Raw genomic sequence first — 19,309 nt, forward strand, 5'->3', positions numbered from 1 at the left:
AAAACATAAAAGGACATTAAAACAATACAAAGAAAAACAGTGTTTAGGGATTAGGAATAAAATATAAAACAAAAAAGTTACCGGCAGCGACCCAGACTAACTCCTCTACTTTATACTAAACTAGTTGTCCCAGGCTGCTTGCTCCACACAGTTCCTGGTTCCTATAACACAGAACACTGAAAAGTATTTTGCATAAACCCTCTTGTTAGAGGAACACAACCTGTTGCCTTCTGAAGTTCATTGGCAGGACGTCAAGCCCTTGCTCATTCTCCCAGCTCACAGATGCAATATCACAGTCTGATAAGAGCAAAGCAAAATATTTGCACTGCAGACGATGTCAGCTCGCTTTCCTGCATCTCTGCTCCTTGGAATAATTCTTGGCCAGGCACGCATTCAAACAGATATAACCACCTCCTTTTCTGGACAATGAAGGCTCTCTCTCTCCTGTTTGGCATAGCCTCTGTCCTGGCTATATCCTAGGTCAGGAGTGGCCAACGGTAGCTCTCCAGATGTTTTTTGCCTACAACTCCCATCAGCCCCAGCCAGCATGGCCAATGGCTGGGGCTGATGGGAGTTGTAGGCAAAAAACATCTGGAGAGCTACCGTTGGCCACCCCTGTCCTAGGTGTTGGTACTAACTAGCTTAATTAGATAGCCAATCTAGTTCATGATCTAATTAGGCTGTCACAGCAGTTTCCTCCAGGTTTCTAGCTGTCAAGCTTAGATTCTGGTGATCTAACATCAGATAGTTAGTGAAACAGGTAAAATCGATGCAGTTGGTAGATGATGACATAATTGACCTCTGCCCAAAGGACACTTCAACAAGTGTCCTTACGATTAGGACTCGATTTCTTGACATAAGACTGTGATCACACATGCTAAATAATACAGTTTCAACCCACTTTTCATGCACTTTCCAACTGGATTTTACTGTGTGGACTGGCAAAATTCAGTTTGAAAGAGCACTGAAAGTGGATTGAACCTGCATTATTTAGCATGTGTGATCACAGCCTAAGAGTGACATTTTTAGTCTATTCATAATTCATAATTATTCATAATTATATAAGATTTCACCTCTTAACTTTCCATGGATCTCAAATTAGTTTTCTGTATACACACCTGTTACCTCTCATAATTAGATTAGAAATTCTTGGCACACTGAGTGTCAAGTGCTACCTTGCCATTTATGTGGAGACATCTATTTCAGGGAGACTCAAGCACATGTGAAATCATTTCATGCCTGTAGCAACACCAAATGATAAACAATAATAGTTTTAATGTTGGCACTGCTACATGTACTCGAGTACTACTAAGTTCAATTAAAACCTGTTTAACTGTGAGCTGACTCGCCATTATTGATTTTAGCTAATTCTCTGAGTTTCTTCCTACTTTTGCATCCTAGACTAGCATTGATTTCAGCAAATTTAAGATGTATCTGGGATAATCTCTGTTGCCTAATGGAAGTACTTTTTCCCTGCCTCTGACTTGCAAAATGTAACCTTCTTTTCTCACACTGTGTACAGTGGATGATTTGTGGCAAAGCCCTCTGACAATGGAAGACCTGATCTGCTATAGCTTTCAGGTGGCCCGTGGTATGGAGTTTCTAGCATCCAGAAAGGTAAACACTGTATATTTATTCTGACACACCTTTTCTGTATAGATGTTTTTACAGAACATTTATGATTCAATGTAATTCAATAGCAGACCTAGATATGTGAGATTAGAATATTTTGCCTTACAGTCTGCATTTTACATTTGTTTACATTGCATCTGATTTGCCATTTTGTTGCTCAGTTTGGAGAGGTCCTTTTGAAGCTCTACATAGTCTGCTTGGGTTTTCATCATCCAGTGTCTTCTGCAAAATCGGTTACCAGCCAGGTGGACACTGCCCCTGGAAACCTAGCTGAGGGTTTGGAGGCTGTGATGAGATGGTTAAAACAGAGTTGACTGGGACTGAATCTGTTGAAGATGGAGGTTCTCTGGCTAGATGGAGGAGATTCAGACTTGGAGTGCCAAATCTAGACTCTTGACCACAAGCCTAATGCCAGTGCAGATGGTCAAGAGTCTGGGTCTGACCCTGGATGCCTCCTTGTTAAAGGAGGCCCAGGTCACAAATATTGCCAGGCTGGCATTCTTCCAACTGTGTCAGATCAAGCAACTGGCCCCCTACCTGTCTTGCCCTGACCTCGCCACAGTTATCCACACAGTGGACGCACCTAGACTTAATTACTGCAACTTGCTTTATGCAGGGCCGCCCCTGCCTCCAACTGGGTGAAATCTCTGCCTACGAATATCAGGACCCTGTGGGACTTACTACGATTCTGCAGGACCTGCAAGGCAGAGATGTTCCAACAAGCATATGGTTGAGGACAGCAATAGTTTTTTAGCAGCAGTTCTTAACAATGGTTTTCTTTTTTTAAAAAAATGGTTTTAACAGCAACCAACTTATTAACTGTTCTTTCAGCACCACCCCATGCTAATGTAAATTGGGGGTTAGAAATTTTACACTATGGCACCATGTAGATGTTAGGTTTTATGGTTTTATGTTTGAACATATTTTGTATTAAATTCATTGTACACCGCACTGAGCCTGCTCACAGGAAGGGTGGTATAGAAGCTTAATGAAAGAAAGAAATAATACCTTACCCCTGGGCCCTGGTTATTTATTAATGTTAAATTGCATGTGTCCCCATACAGGTTCTTTGAAGATTATTTTCTTACTGCTCTCTACTGAAGAATGGATCATTAACTCTTACTATGCACTTTTTGTTCTTTCACTTGTTACTGGTCCACAAGAAAACGTACTTTCTTGTCATGCTACTATAATATTTATTCAGGACTATCTGGTGACAGGCAGTTGGCCTAACAACAGTTGTCTTAACCTTATATCCTCACTGTGTCTGCTACAAGGTTTTTTGATCAAACATGCCTTTCAAGTTCTGTAATCAGAACTCAGTTCCCAGACAAGCAGGAATTCAATGGGTATTGCGGCACAGCACATAAGAAGTATGCTGGTTTCCCAATCTGAAATGACCAAGGGGAGCTGGTGTTCAGCTTGCAGAGAAACTTAAATGTACTGAAGGTTACATGCAGGGGTTGTTTTGTAGAAAAATAGGTGGTGGAGCTCATCCAGAAATCGTTATGCAGCTGCAATACGATTCAATGGACAAGGAGGTAGAACTCTCAGAAAGGTTCAGGAGCTGTGCTCCTGTGAGCTCCCACTGAATCTGAGGCCTGGTTACATGCAAGTTCTCCCCTCAGGGTCATTTCAGAATGGGAAAATGGTGAGGACAGATTAACCCCGTCTCTTCATTCATGGGTTTCTTACCCAAATCAGGCTCACACTTTCTAGACATGTCCAGTCAAAAATACTTGTGGTGGACCCAGAAAGGATAATGTGATGTATATTTAGACCCTTTGTCAAAAGATTTTTGAAAGTGTACTGAATCACTCTTGTACGCATATTTGGCAGAACAATTCTAATTTATTTATTTTTATTTTTTTATTTATCTGAGATTTATATCCCGCCCTTCCCACTAGGTGGCTCAGGGCGGCTTACAACATGTAAAACTAACATAAAATATAAAATTAAGCATTAAATTAACATTTCATAATTTATAGTTAAAAATCTAAACAATTATTATATACATAAACATTAAAATCATACAGTGGTCTTAAAGCTACACTCGATTCAAGTTCGATTTCAAATTCAGTATTTCGGTGTTCAGTGTTCGATGTTCGATGCCGGTTAGCTGTGGGCCAGCCGGAAGAGGGCTGTCTTACAGGCCCTGCGGAATTGGGTAAGGTCCCGCAGGGCCCTTACCTCTTCCAGCAGCTGGTTCCACCAAGATGGGGCCATTACGGAGAAGGCCCTGTCCCTTGTAGCTTTCAAACGGGCTTCCTTTGGCCCGGGGACAACCAGGAGGTTTTGAGTTCCCGATCTCAGTGCTCGCTGGGGAACGTGTGGGAAGAGACGGTCCCTCAGGTAGGCAGGTCCTAGGCCATATAGGGCTTTAAAGGTAATAACCAGCACCTTGTACCGAACTCGGTAAGGTATTGGTAGCCAGTGCAGAGCCCGAAGTCCCGGCTGAATGTGCTCCCACCTTGGGAGCCCCAATAACAACCGGGCGGCGGCGTTCTGCACCAGCTGCAATTTCCGGGTTCGGCACAGGGGCAGCCCCATGTAGAGGGCATTGCAGTAGTCCAACCTCGAGGTGACCGTAGCATGGATCACTGTTGCTAGATCGTCGCGCTCCAGGAAGGGAGCCAGCTGCCTTGCCCGCCTAAGATGGAAACTTAATGCAAACTTAATGCAGATAAATACAAAATCCCTCCATGTTTACAGGATAGCTGTGCATTGGTCTAACAACCTATTTGCTCCCCAAAAGGAATTGATGCTTGCTATGAGCAAGTGGGTAGCTGGTGAGCTGGCGAAATACTCCAGAGGAAATTAGTTCTGAAGAGCTTCAAAGTATCAGAGTCTTGCTTTAATTACTATTTTAAGAGAAAATTACTCAAGAAACTCCTGCAGTTGTTCATCATCTCTTACCTCTGTCAGTCAAAACCAGTTTCTGGAACTATTTTGTTTTATTTTTCTTGCTTTTCCTTAGTGCATCCACAGGGACTTGGCAGCTCGTAACATCTTACTGTCAGAAAACAATGTGGTTAAGATTTGTGACTTTGGGCTGGCCCGGGACATCTACAAGGATCCTGATTATGTCAGGAAAGGCAGTGTGAGTTCTGGGTTTTTTCCCCTTTAGCTGGTTCTCCTGTGTTCTCAACATTCAGCCCCCCAGCAACATTTTCAGTCCTTTTCTGTGTGGTTTAATGACCTTTGTCCATTTTGGTAAATTTCCAAAGCCATATTTTTCAGCTTGCCTTTGGAGTTCCCCATGTGTATAGAGACCTTGTCTGTGAATGTCCTGGTTTTATGTCTTTTGTCATCCAAAAAAGCTGCAGCTACTTTAGTAATAAATATAGTGATAGTCAAATCAGGAGGTAGTTCTCAATGGACACTACAAAACCCATTTATTATCTGTTTTACAACTAATACACAAATAAATATAGATGAATAAATTTACTAAGAAGCATTATATTATGTACCTTACTAGCACTGGAAACACTAGTGGAGACATGTCGTTTGGTATATGAAGTAATAGACCTTAGCAGTGCCATCGTATATAGCTACCAGATTATATCTGACACAGTAATCATCATCCTTCCCTCACTTGAATTTTTTTTAATGTTTTGCTGCCTTTATGTACATCCACAAGTGAATCAAAGCCTAGTCCATATAACTGCATTTGCTAACATTTATCCCTTGCTAGCTTTTATATTTAGATGTTACAGCACTCATATTACCAAACTAACATAATATTTTTTTTTTTTAGCTCTCTTCTTCAGAATCACCAAGTAACACAGGGCAGGCCAAGGTCATAAATTAGATGTTTTAAAAAGTCTATCCCTGTAGGTCATACTCACAACATAGCATGTCCCATTTTAAATATTTATTAATCAGGATATAATAAGGGAAACCCAAATTTCAGTTTTCTGTTTGCAATGGAAATACTTCAACTGTTTTGATAACCATTTTGAGTTGGAGAATAAATAAGGCCCATCCATCCAGATAAGTAAATAATACTGGATTGCATCCTACAATGTTCCTAAATGGACACCTTATTGTACTGGATTAATTTGCATTTTTCTTGATTTTTCTCCTTTTTTGCTATTAATTTTAATTTGGAATGTAACAGCCATGCACATTTATTTTATCTCTACAGGCCCGCCTCCCACTAAAGTGGATGGCTCCAGAAAGCATCTTTGACAAAGTCTATACCACACAGAGTGATGTCTGGTCATTTGGAGTCCTCTTGTGGGAGATCTTCTCTCTAGGTGGGTAGTAAAACTGTCTACTGGCCTGCTAAGTCAGGATCTGAATGCTAAGAATGCCTACCTGTGTGTCTGCCATCTGTACTTTTCAGGGCACTTAATGTTGAAGGCAGATCTCTCTAAATCTGCTTCTTTTGCCACTAGTCTTTTCTTTCCTATTTAAAAATGCCAGTTGCTGATTCCTTTTGCCCAATTCATTGCTCCCATCTTAAAATAATCCACCAGTTTTTCATTCTTTCAGTCATTCCTCACAATTATAAACCACTCTTCCTCAAGATTGCTCAAGACAGTGTACATGGGTGAGATGAGCTCATCTTGTTTTTAACCTTTGGAATAAAAATCCTATGGAAAAAATGACGCTTTCTGATTGTATATGCCACCAGTTTTACAGACAAAGGCCTGAACTGATGATGAATAACTATTGAATGCCACCTTGCATTTCAGTCCTTGTGATTCTAACCGTTTCCCAACAAGCTGTTTCATTCAGTCTCAAAAATATTAAGAAAATGTCTCTTAATATATCTAATATTGTTCCTCTCTGCAGCTTACTATAACACTGAAGAAGCAGCTTTCAGCTGCCTATTTTTCACAGCTTACAGCCCCACAATTACATTGTGCCTTTAGGCTCACCTCATTTAATGTCTTCAGCAGTTCTTTATGGGAGATTTGTGAATTTGCTTTACCATGAAAGGATCTGCCCATGCAACAGTAGAGAACCAGAATCAATTGCTCATATATCCAAACATGGGATGTTCTAATTAGCTCAATTTTGCTTAACAGGCATAGCCTCCCACAAGTGAAACTTGTTTCCCTTCTTTTAAATCACTGTCAAATAACTGTCCCCATATCACACTCTCAGTAGCAGGGCTTTTTTGGTAGAAAAAGCCTAGCAGGAACTCATCTGCATATTAGGCCACACCCCTGACATCACCATTGATTCGCACAGGGCTTTTTTGTAGAATAGGCCACACCCCTGATGCCAAGTCAGGCAGAACTGCGTTCCTGCTAAAAAAAAAACTCTGTGCAGTAGTAAGAGAGAATCGGGGAATATAAGATTAAAGGTCTGGAGAGATTATTGATTTTTGATTGTACTCAGTATATTTAAATGCTGGTTTCATTTGATTTTAATTTATGCCAATAAATGTACTGGCTGACAAGAAAATGTCTCGATGAACTCACACACACAGTAGATCAAGGCATTCTTCCCCATGTAGCCGTCCTTTCTTCTCTTCTGCACCTACATGCTATTGGCTGACAATCTGTGGGTTATCCTTTCCAGGTGCCTCCCCATACCCTGGAGTCCAAATCAATGAGGAATTTTGCCAGAGACTGAAAGATGGTACCAGAATGAGAGCCCCTGAATATGCAACTGCAGAAATGTGAGTCAAAGTTGAAAACCTAGCCAGCTAGGAATTGTCATCAAAATACAGATTCACAAGAAATCCCAGACTTCTGATGATGTTTAGATAGCCCAAATGCTTTCTCCTGTTGCTGTTTGGTGTAGTGGTTAAGTGTGCGGACTCTTATCTGGGAGAACTGGGTTTGATTCCCCACTCCTCTGTTTGCAGCTGCTGGAATGGCCTTGGGTCAGCCATAGCTCTTGCAGAGCTGTCCTTGAAAGGGCAGCTTCTGTGAGAACTCTCTCAGCCCCACCCACCTCACAGGATGTTGGTTGTGGGGGAGGAAGCAGGGCCAGCGCGTGGGAGTAGGTCAAGTAGGCGGCAACCTCGGGCACCACATAGCCTAGGGCAATAGGAGGCACCCCCTCTCCTCACGCACTGCTGCACCTGCTGCGTTCCCAATCTTGCCAAGGCTGTCGGAGCCTCAGTGATGTCGAGGGGGGTGTGACAGCAAGTGCTGGGACGCAATGCCAGCCTCAGCTGCAGCAGAGATCACTCAAGAATGAGGGGGCAGCCGGCAGCCCCCTCCCTCCCGGGCTGCTGGCAACCAAGCGAGGCTGCAAGTTGTGCCCAGTCCGCCAGAGAAGCTCCGCTCCTTGCTGCCGCTGTCTGGCCAACTCCGCCCCCCCCCCATGCTTTGCCACTCACCAGCAGTGCCGCCAGTCCCAGCAGCACCAAGGGCAGAGGCTCCATCCCTCTGATTCCCCATGGAGCGGGGCAGGAGCTAAGCCCCTCCCTTCCACCTCCCAGCTCCCTCCCACCCACCCAGCCCGGCAGATTCCATTTCCCAGCGGGCTGGGCCGGGCCGCTTGTAGTGCCAGGAAGCCCTCTTGAGGGGCAGGGGGATGCCCTCCCCCCCGACTGCCCTTTCACCACCACCCCATCCTCCTCCCCCAAAGACCTCCAGCTCACTTTGAGAGGGCCAGGCATAGGACTTTGCGCTCTGATGACATCACATTGATGAAGGGACAGGGCGGGAAGGTGGGGGTGGCCTGGGGCGCTAGAAACCATAGTGCCAGGCCTGGGAGGAAGGTAAAGGCGATTGTGAGCCGCTCTGATACTCTGAGATTTGGAGTGGAGGGTGAGATATAAATCCAATATCTTCTCTACTTAATGTGCCGAAGTATAATATCCACCTTAATAGTGAGCTTTCTCTTTGTGGGGTTTCTGCCTTTTGTAATAGTGGCTCTGTAGCTAATCTAGGGCCAGCGTGTGGGAGTCGGCAAACAAGGCAATAGCCTAGAGCACCAGCTCCCGGCAGGGGCAAGCAACCCGTCCTCACTCGCGCCGTCCCTTAGCCTCCCGCTCATTTTTTCTCAACTCTGAGGAACCGGAGGAGCTCCCCCAATCCCTCAGAGCTGAGAAAGAGTGGTGTTTCCCTTCCCCAGTGTCCTTCGAGGGTGCTGAGGAAACAAAGGGCCAAGTGTTCTTTCAGCTCTAAGGGATCGGAGGAGCTCACCCGATCCCTCAGAGTCGAAAGAGTGGCTTTTCCCTTCCTCAGCATCCTCCGAGGGCACTGGGGAAGGGAAGGGCCGAGTGATCTGGCCCCACTTGGCTTTCCCGCACTGTGGGAAGGTCAAGTGGGGGGGGCGTTTGCATGGAGGGCTCCTCGTGCAAACGGGGCCATTTGGCCCCACTCAGCCTTCCCACACTGCAGGAAGGTCAAGCAGCAGGGGCATCTTACTTCCAAAAAGAGGAGCCCTCTGTGCAAATGGGACTCGATTTGGGTCATCATTGGGGGCCCTCCCTCACTAGAGGACGGGGGCGGAGCCTTGCCTGGGTGGCAAAAATCCCAGCACCGGCCCTGAGCTGATCAACAGCTACAGGATGAAAATGCTTGTTTTAGTGTTAAGCAAAAGCTTAAATTGTTTTGTTGTTGTTTGAAAGTTTTTAAAATAAATATTTATTCAATACAATAAAACATAATAGAAAGAGTACAGATAATAGGTACAAGGTGAGCATGTTCATCCAAACCATAGCAATGCTGTGAAAATGCATTTTCTTTCTTTCCCTGCACAGTTACCGTATAATGTTAAGCTGTTGGCACGGTGATCCCAAGGAGAGACCAACATTCTCTGACTTGGTAGAGATTCTGGGGGACCTTCTTCAGGAGAATGTCCAGCATGTAAGTTCCCTTTCATTGCTTCAGTGCAGAAGCTTCCAGTTTCTGAAGAGTTGTTTCTTCATTGAATTTCTGGGTTATACAATGCTTGTAATTTATGCTAGTAAAACTGAACACAGGATGCTGATTTAATTGAGACACAATCACTTACATAAGTGGGGGCTTGTGTGAGAGCTATGCATAGTGTATATGCTATGCCTTTCAAAGGCTGTTGCCTCTAAGGGATTTCCCATCCCAGTGCAGTTTCATTGGCACGTCTTATTCCATGCGAACAAAAAATGTTTGGGTGGCAACTGATGCTGAGCAAACAGGGCTTCCCCACAGGGATATGGTAGATCATCTTCCACTTTTTGCATCCTGGACCAGCTACCCAGATGTTAGCTCTCAAGTGAACCAGAAGAGCCACATCTTACTTCCAAAATTGCAACCTATGCAATTGTGTAGCATCATAGAGTATGAGAGAACGAAAAACAATTTTTTCTCCACTCTGTTTCTGTGAGACAGAGCCTTCAGTGCTAACCAGCTTCTTAACGTATCTGCCCGCACATATAAACCATTATGTGTCGCAAGCAGACACTTGCATGTCAAACAGTTCAAAATGACTCATGCAAGTGAGCCGAGGCACATACATTAGGAATAGACAAGAAATCCCTCTGACTGACTGCCAGTCTGATCTGGGGGGAAATTCCTATTCAACCTACAAAATGATGATCATGATGACCAGTGATAGGTCCTGCTGATCAGCTAACTTTAAATTGTCCGGGAGGCCAGTGCCTGCTCCTGGGCATTCTCCCAGTCATGCAGGAGCACTGGCAGAAGCAGTTGGGCCAGCCTCCCTCTCCGTTTAAAGAGCCTGCTGACCAGCTGGTTGGCAGAGGCTTTAACCACACAGGGAGGCGTGTGTGGCTGCTCCTGCTGCTCTTTCCATGCAATCTGAATTGCCAGCGAAGGCAGCCCTCAGGCACCTCCACCGTGGCTAGAAAGCCGCCCTTGATTCAGATTGCATGGGAAGAGCTGCAGGAGCAGCCACACACCTCCCCGCATGATTTAAAGACAATGGAAGGAAAGGCCAGCCCAGCTGCTTCTGCCAGTGCTCCCATGTGATTGGGAGAGTGCCCAAGAGTAGGCACAGCCTCCCAGGCAATTTAAAGGCCACCAACCAGCTGATCTGTGGGACCTTTCACTGGCACAGGGAGGGTAGCAGCTGCTCCTGGGTGCCCTCCTGCATAATTTAAATCGCCCAGGAGGAAGGAGGTGACCTCCCAGCCTAGGGCCCCAGAAAGCCTGGCCCCGGCCCTGCTCAAGGGCAAACACTGTAAAGAGAGACGTGATTTCATTATTTGCCAGTTGTCTGTCTTGAAATCATGGGGGTGTTTTCGGTAATAAATTTCACATATCCCTCAGGTGAGTCAAATTTAGTATCTGTATTTAATTCTTACTGAACCCTACACAAGGAATGCTATGAATCTGACAAATTTTAAAAACTATTTCTAATGCTCTGAAATATATAACTACTTGCATTTCTACACAGAAGACTCTTCTTTGAGGACAGGAATTCTTCATTTAGATACAACAGCCTGAAGCAGTATTTGTTCTGTAGAGCATGAGAGATACATAGCAGGCCCTCTGGGATTCTTCTGTAGTGCTTAAAAAAAGCAACTCTATATTATGCAACTATAGATTATTTCTGTCTTCAGAGAGGTTGCTCCTATTTTTTTTTTTTTTTTGCCTTAGTAACACTGCTTAGGGAAGAACTTTCTGACGCTTGAAATCAGAAATTGGCCCAATAAAACACACCATCTCATATATTTGCCTCTCTTGTACTCTGAGACCAGCCAGTACAGACATCACTGTATTCAAATACATGGAGTAGATACAGTCTGCAAGTAATTAGATGGGCTGAATAACAGTAGAGGGCATCCTTTGCATATCTTCTCTCTCTGCTTCTCAGGCAGTGGAAAGATTAGGGCACTGTATTACTTTCTGGGTGAAAAAGGTTTGATTTACCTGCTTTCCTCATGAAATCATGGTATTCCTTAACATAACCATATGCAACAACCATCTAGAAATTCAATAACCGTGTTTCTGTCAGTATAGAGAAAAGAGGAAATGTTAAAAAAAATCATTTATTTATGTTTATTTTTTATTTCACATCTCCATCAGGAGGGGAAGGACTATATTCCCCTGAATGACTCTCAGAGCTCTGAAGATGATGGATTCTCCCAGGTGGCTTCATCCATCCAGCAGAACTCTGATGAAGAGGAATTTGATATGAGAATGCACTGTCACAGTATAGCAGCAAGGTAAGTCCTTGCTAATTCCTGGAAAACACGGCAGGAGAGAAAGAGAGAGAGAGCCTAGCACAGAGCAAGACAGCTTTCTAACAATGTCTCTGAGAATAACCATATCTGTTTGACATCATCGAAAAATTAAATTGCATTAGATTATAGGAAACTCATCAACATTTTCAGCCATAATTACTTCCATTGTGCAAACTCTCATCCACAAATGTTTCCACATGCAGTTTCTATGAAACTCCTTCCCTGAAGTTTTGTGAGCGCAAGGAAGCAAGATCTGCTGCCTAGATACATCTGTATTTGAGGAAGTGTGTGTGGATGCAAAAGCTCATACAGTGAATAAAACTTTGTTGGTCTTAAAGGTGCCACTGGACTCATACTTCCCTCAACAAATGATTATCAGTCTTACTTGGTGCTGCATTTTTCTGTTTTCCAACGAGTGCTCCACACAGCAAAGTTAAAGCCAGCTGAGACTTAAAATATGTGTGGTGTACACTCCAAAAACATTTTAATTAATAAAAAAATCCTTCTCCGCATCCATTTTCCTTCTCACATCTGACTCTTCAAGCTGCTTTAATTACTCCTTTTCCTACTCTGCTCTTCGGTCCCCAATAATAACCTCCCAACCTACTTTTTAATTTTTTTAATGCATGATTATCTAGCTAGTCTTTCAACATGCATCCCAAGGAGAGGGATAACAATTGCTTTAGACAGTGCTGCTTCTATGCTGAAAAATGTAATGTCATAACTCCCCTATCTAAATTGCTTTACAGGAAGAGCACAAAGTGCTGATTATCTTATTTGAAGCATATGTCCCAATGGAATCTTTCCTGATTTGTGCTCACTTTGTTTCCTCTCCCAGATACTATAACTGTGTATCCTTCCCTGGCTGTTTGACTGGTGGGAATCAGATTAGGTGTCCATCTAGAATAAAGACATTTGAAGAATTTCCTATGACACAAACCATGTATAAAGCACATCCGGTGAGTTGGTCAAGACTTTCAACCTTTATTTGTTTGTTACCACTGTTCAAACTTATGCCCAGATGATCAAGTAAATGTATGCTCAAATTGAAGTTTCCTATAAACAATATATTGTGTTTCTTTTCTGGGAAATAACTCTTCTCAGGGAATATCTTGAGTTTAGACAGAAAGGGGATGTGATGCTGCACTTTTGCACTTGGTATGACTGACATGGCTAAAAATTAATTAAATGGTTGGCTTCATTTTTTCAAACTTGAACTTGAATCCCACCCACCCTCTGTATATTGAATGCCTTGGGGAGGAAGCCAAAGTTTTACTATTTCTGGCTGTCCTTGTAGAACTGCTGGGATTCAGCAAGTCTTCTTATGTGATCTAAGGGACTCTGCTGCAAGAGGTTATCAGGAACGGCAGTTACCAGGGTTCAAGATTATGGTAAGCTGCTTGCATGGGCAGCAGACTGAAGAGGACTGGGGTGCAGATAATTGCTGGAAGAGATGGATGCTGCCTTCAGTCCCTTCCAGAGGGATGATTTTCATAAATAGGAATTTCCTCTAGCTCATACTATAGGTGGAAGAGAAAGGAGAGAAAGGCTGATTCCACACTAACCTTACTCCATTCCAGGAGCAAGCTAGTGATTTTACACCAGCTACTCCACACCGCCATTTTGCACGAGGGCAACCCACGATTTGCCATTCTGCAGCATAAACCTGTTTTTTCAGGTTTACGCTGCGGAGCAGCAAATCACAGGTTGCCCTTGTGCAAAATTACAGCACAGAGCAGTTGGTGCAAAATCACTAGCTTGCTCTGCAGAGAAACAGAAGCCTGGCACGGAGCAAGGTTAGTGCGGAATTAGCCAAAGTTTCTGTCATTTTGTTTATTCTAGATATAGGAAACAAATTTCATTCATTCCATATGGAAGATGAATACTGTATAGAGGATGCCTGAGATCTGCAAAGTGAAACTGGCTCTAAGAGGAGAACTGTTGTGCATGATTTCCCCCCCCTTGATTTAGGGCAGAGTTCCACATTAGCAACCTCGCAATAGCTGAGGTGATGGAAATGCAGGAGATGGTGGAGGCAATAGCAGGAGAGAATTAGTGGGTGAGTGGGTAGATTTTTTTCAAATGGTTTTTCTTCTAGCTTTAGATCTGGCAGAGAAGAAAAGATTAAAAATGGCCCAGGGGCCATCTGGAGGGCAAAAGCAGAAATGAGCACCTATCCTGCCATCTGATTTTCCCTTGCAAGTTCCCCCTCTCCCTCTGCAATCCTTGCATTTTCTTTACAAGTTCAGCCTTTACCAGGATGAACAAAGCAGGAGTCAAGTTGCACCTTTAAGACCAACCAATTTTTATTTAGAACGTAAGCTTTCGGGTGCTCTTAAGCACACTTCATCAGACAAGGAATCCAGCAGAGTGAGCAAAGCCATACATAGCTGAGCAGAGCCATACATAGCTGGTAGGCAGTGACTGTCATTGGTTCTTAAATCTGTACCATGTTGCATTCTGGGCCACTGCCTACCAGCTATGTATGGTTCTGCTCAGTTATGTATTGCTTTGCTCACTGTGCTGGATTCCTCATCTGATGAAGTGTACTTAAGAGCACATGAAAGCTTACGTTCTAAATAAGAATTGGTTGGTCTTAAAGGTGCACTTGACTCCTGCTTTGTTCAACTGCTTCAGACCAACACGGCTGCCCGCTTGAATCTTTACCAGGATGGTGAGAAATTCTGAGAATGCTTGCTCAGCAAGGTTGGTGCTTATGTTTCTTGCTTCTTTTTCCTTGCAGGACAATCAGACAGACAGTGGGATGGTCTTGGCATCTGAGGAGTTTGAGAGAATAGAAAACAGACACAGAAAAGAAGGTGCACTCAGGTAATCCATTGTCCCACTCTTATATCCATGTTTCAAAGTTCACAGTAACATACAATACCCTGCAGTGCTGTCTGCAGCAAATCTCTCTGCAGCCTTTTGTAAATGTGCTGTGAACACAGAAATGCAAGCACATCCATCCTCCTGTAACCTGCTGCTGGCGGCAGCATTCCTGAAGACATTTATAACAAAAGGGTTGATTGAGCTTAATGGCTTTTGAGTGGAGCCAGTTGAATCCCTGCAAAAAAACAAAAAGAGGAAGCTTCTTACACAGTGATGAAATATGACAGGAAAAGAAAGGCCTTTCCAGACAACCAAGCAACAAATACACAGTCCTCTTTGTTTTTCGAAATAAAGCATTTCACCAATGTTCAAATACAAATACACCAATTGAATAATGCGAAATTTTAATAATGTGATTCTCTTCTCAGCTAGCAGGACTACTGGAAGTGTCACATGGAATACAGCTGTGCATCTATCATACGCATAAGTGGATTTTCTGTTTTTAGCTTTTGCCTTCTGCCAATAGCACTGCTAACTTCTTTTCTATGAGTTTTGTTTATTGTTTCTGTTTTGTTTTTTCACTGGCTTTAATGGTTTTTATGTGAGCCTTGTCTGATTGCCCATATCTATACTTTATTGTTTATGGAGGATACCTTGAGACCTCAAGCTAGGAGTTAGGGATGAAAATGCTTTAAATAATTATTTAGACCAGGGTTTCCCCAAACTTTCCCCCCCATGGTCTGGTTATTTTTACACTTCTCCTTCGTGGCCCACTAAAATTTGGGGGTGGAGCCAAGAGACTTTGGGGGTAGAGCCAGGAGACAAGAAAAGATGTACAAACAAGCCTAAAACTCTTGCAAAATTTTGTTTAGGAAAGGTAGGAGAATAGTGGGATTTTGCAATGCAATTGTAAAAATAAAACATTAAAAAAAAGCACAAGGACCACACAGCAGAAAACTAAAAATATAAAATGCTCTCAGCCTGGGAAAACATGAAATGGCAGGGCATTTAAAGCTTCTCCCCCCCCCCCCCAGTCTACTCAGATTAGCAATGGTAAGGAAGGAGGGAAGGAAGGAAGGAAGACTGGGGAAAAGACTGACTCACAGAAAGAGAGAGGGGGGGAGGAAGAAAGACAGAAAAAGACTGACTGACAGAAAGAGAGAGAGAGAAGGAAGAAAGACAGGGGAAAAGACTGAAGAAAGAAAGGAAGAGAGAGAGAGAGAGAGGAAGGGAGGGAGAGTTGGAAACAAATATAGAAAAAAAGAGAAAGCAAACAGGAAGGAAGGAAAAGGGAGGGAAAGAGGGAAAGAAAGGAGGGACAAAAGGAAGAAAGAGAAAAGAAAGGAAAAGAAATGGGAGCAACTCACCTTTAAAACTGCTCACTCTCAGTGGGAAATCCGGCCACAGAGCCCTCAACGCTGGGCCACAGGGCCTCCAGTCCCCTGGCTGCTCCCCCGCTTTCCTCCGCATCGTGCCTCCTCCTCCACGTCGTGCGCCTCCTTCTCCCTCCCTTCCCCACCTCAGGCAGGTCAGTTTCATGTTGCACCCCCCACCCCGTGTGACAGCCCAATTGCTCGGTGTTTCCCAAAGGCAGGGTTTGTTTCAGCTCCAGCCAGCTTGGCCTGGAATGAGCTCCGCGTCAATTTCCGAGCAATCGGTGGGGAGGGCGGAAGGGCTTTGTGAAGCATGAAACTGACCTGTGGCCTGAAGTGGGGAGGAGTAAGAGAAGGAGGCGCAGAGGCGTGCAACTTGGGGGAGGGAGGTGCAATGCGGGGGAAGGTGCGGGGAGAGGCGGCCAGGGGACTGGAGGCCCTGTGGACCGGCATTGAGGGCTCCACGGCCTGGTGCCAGGTCACAATCCTGCCTTTGGGAAATGCCGATTTAGACAGTATCTATGGTATTACTGATGATGGGGAACATCAGCCACAGCCCACCCTAATGCCCTGGTTTATATCTTTTTCAAAAATGATTTGATTTTCATAGGACAAAATTAAGTACTTTGAAGTGCCATTGATTTCAGTGGGAGAGTAATGTAGATACTTAGATTTCCTTCATGAAAATCAATGGGTACTTAAAATTATTTAACTTTAGTAGAATCATGCCATTATCATCATTGCCATCTGCTATAACCTTAGCTTTATAAAATGGAGCTAAGAAGTGGCAAATACCATTACGATTATCACCTCTATCACATGAGTGCTCCCATGCATTTCATGACATTTTCTTTATTTTTTTAATCTTGGGATTGGGGAAATGGGGCTCTCTCTTTCCAACACTATACAGTATCATGCCCTCCCACATACACACCTTGTAAAAGCCGAGGAAAGAAGTTTAAATGTCATCCCCCCATGCCCTGCCACAGTTGCATGAGGACAGTATATAAACTGCTGCTGCAGGACTGGGATTAACAGAGTTTTAGAACTAAGTAGGAATTGGGGAATTCTAGTCATTAGGATAAACCTGTAGACACACTAATAGACTGTTAAGGAACAGTATGTGTAGTTTGCAACTCCAAAAGACAAGGCTGTGTTCAATGAAATAGATGGACCACAGAAATTGCTTGGTGAATGTGTTTCTCTATCTGCTACCATGTTTAAAGTGAAGACAGGAACAATTTGCTGGGGTGGTTCTGGGTTGTGCCCCATGCATATCTTAAGGATTTGTGCTTGTCTTCAGAGAGCGAGTTTGGTATAGTGGTTAAGAGCGGTGGACTCTAATCTGGATTACTGGGTTTGATTCTCCACTCCTCCATATAAAGCCAGCTGGGTCCATCACAGTTCTCTCAGAACCCTCTCAGCCCCACCTACCTCACAAGATGACTCTTCTGGGGAGAGGAAGGGAAGCCACTCTGAAACTCCTTCAGGTAGCGAACAGCAGGGTGTAAAACCAACTCTTCTTCTTTCTGGTGCTAAGGCACTTGCCTTGGAGGTTGTTTAGGATATTTCTTGCTCACCACTGACTCCCTGCCTCTGTTTTCTTCAACAGCAGTAAAGGATCCAATCAAAATGCAGAATCTACCATGGATCAGTTGGACCTGAGGGGTCGGGGTCGGCCATCATATCAGTCCCAGCTCAGAGGTCAGACTTTTTACAACAGTGAATATGGGGAACTGTCAGAACACTCTGAAGAAGGCAGCTGCACTCCACCCACTGAGGGAGCCAGTCCCTCTCTCCTTCATGCTTCATTTTTTTCAGACCAATACTAAAGAGGAACAGATTGAGGAGACACCAGGCATAGATACCATCTTTCACCACTTCTGCAGTTTTGCCCTTGTTCTATTGAGTCACATCCCATCATCTTAGAAGACCCAATGGCAGAGCCTGAGGAACAGATGGCAATATTCCCTGGATATGAAGATGGATGCCAAGCATTTCAGCGGGGGATTTTTGCATTTGGCACAAACGCATTGTTGATAGGGCTATAGTTTTATCATGACCTCTTTGTATGCATTTTTCTGGAAGAAACTAAAGTGTTCTGCCACCAGGTGGATGCCTGCTTTGAGAGCTGCAGCTACCACTCAGTATTCAACCTCTATTCAACTAGTTCACCATAATAAGCTTTATTTCAGGTCAGATAAAAATAGATATGTCTTAGCTGAGTTTCTTTCTGATAGGCTGCTTTGTTTGTTTCTGCTCTCATTTTGACACAAATAGCAACCAGCTGAATGAAGTCGAGTAAACAGAGGAGCTGCAGTATTTCTACACTAGGTCAGTCCTGCCCTACTGAACGTACACAGTTGTACATACAGTACATCATTTTTGCAGTCTTACATATTTCATTTATATTAAGCACCAAAATAATCACAACCTTTTACTGCATTATTGTGTCCTACAGTTGTATCCCAAATTGTTAATTGTGGGAGAAAGTGAAAGAAGAATTGGTTTGTATCGTAGCAAATAGGGAAAAACAATTGCTTAATAAAATGGTAGATCACCCAATGGTTACTTACTCACAGAAGACCTACTTTACAGTTTACACAAAGAATTAGAGAATGCCTACCAGCTTAGGCAGAATGTAGTAAAATCCAGAGGTCATGGAAACCAAGTGAAACTTAAACACGCACAGGAACACACAAAAACACAGAATCCATCCCTACATGTGGGCCCATCAAGGAGATCATTAAGGGGAGCACCTTTCTCCCATTTATGTGCTTAGATTCAAGCAAAATTTTGGTTCATATTGGCTCCCTGGTATTCAAACAAACTGTCAGCTGTGGCCTCATCATAAAAAACCAGCACATTTCCCCTTCCTTGGCAACCAGCTTTAGAAGCTTTAGAAGATTATAATAATGGTGTATTATTCATGTTCCAACAGCAAAATATGGTATCTTGGTGTGATAGAATTTAATGAATTATCTTTGTATTCAAACAAAGAAAGCAACCTCTAACCCTTCTGTTTACCAAGAAAAGACCTTCTGATGAAATGAAAAATATGATGCAACTCCAGTTAAGTGGGAGCTTACCTTTCTAATTATCCCACCCAGTCCCTACCAAACTCTGTGCTGTTTCCAAGAAGTAGTATGATCCTTGGTAGCAACACCTAAATTTTGCAGTTGGCCCGAAGAAATATTCCAAAGTTAATTTATGCAGATATATCTAATTTACATTATTTATTCTGATTCTGAAATTTGGAAATATCTGTACTTGCCCCTCTACCTCAGTCACCAGTCTTTAGCACTGCTCCTACCTGTAGTTGTAAAATACTACTACTGTGGATTTTTTGTATACTAGGACAGCAGGTGTTGATAGA

At 43.5% G+C, this 19,309-nt stretch overlaps 1 protein-coding gene across 4 annotated transcripts in view; it reads left to right on the forward strand.

Annotated features, from left to right (window-relative positions):
* The window catches only part of FLT4 (fms related receptor tyrosine kinase 4), a 144,742-nt gene extending 126,533 nt beyond the window's left edge, over positions 1 to 18,209 (forward strand). For 3 of the 4 annotated variants that reach the window (XM_060240330.1, XM_060240331.1, XM_060240333.1), the window contains 9 exons: positions 1,523 to 1,617; positions 4,610 to 4,732; positions 5,780 to 5,891; positions 7,168 to 7,267; positions 9,308 to 9,413; positions 11,574 to 11,713; positions 12,570 to 12,690; positions 14,475 to 14,560; positions 17,546 to 18,209. In XM_060240330.1, the coding sequence (XP_060096313.1) occupies positions 1,523 to 1,617; positions 4,610 to 4,732; positions 5,780 to 5,891; positions 7,168 to 7,267; positions 9,308 to 9,413; positions 11,574 to 11,713; positions 12,570 to 12,690; positions 14,475 to 14,560; positions 17,546 to 17,765 (1,103 nt within the window). In that variant the 3' untranslated portion in view covers positions 17,766 to 18,209. The remainder of the gene's footprint in view (positions 1 to 1,522; positions 1,618 to 4,609; positions 4,733 to 5,779; positions 5,892 to 7,167; positions 7,268 to 9,307; positions 9,414 to 11,573; positions 11,714 to 12,569; positions 12,691 to 14,474; positions 14,561 to 17,545) is intronic. The other variant, XM_060240332.1, reaches the window with a different exon arrangement.
* Positions 18,210 to 19,309: the final 1,100 nt, after the last annotated feature.

The sequence above is a fragment of the Heteronotia binoei genome, chromosome 5, assembly GCF_032191835.1.
Source record: "Heteronotia binoei isolate CCM8104 ecotype False Entrance Well chromosome 5, APGP_CSIRO_Hbin_v1, whole genome shotgun sequence".
Classification (NCBI taxonomy): Eukaryota; Metazoa; Chordata; class Lepidosauria; order Squamata; family Gekkonidae; genus Heteronotia; species Heteronotia binoei.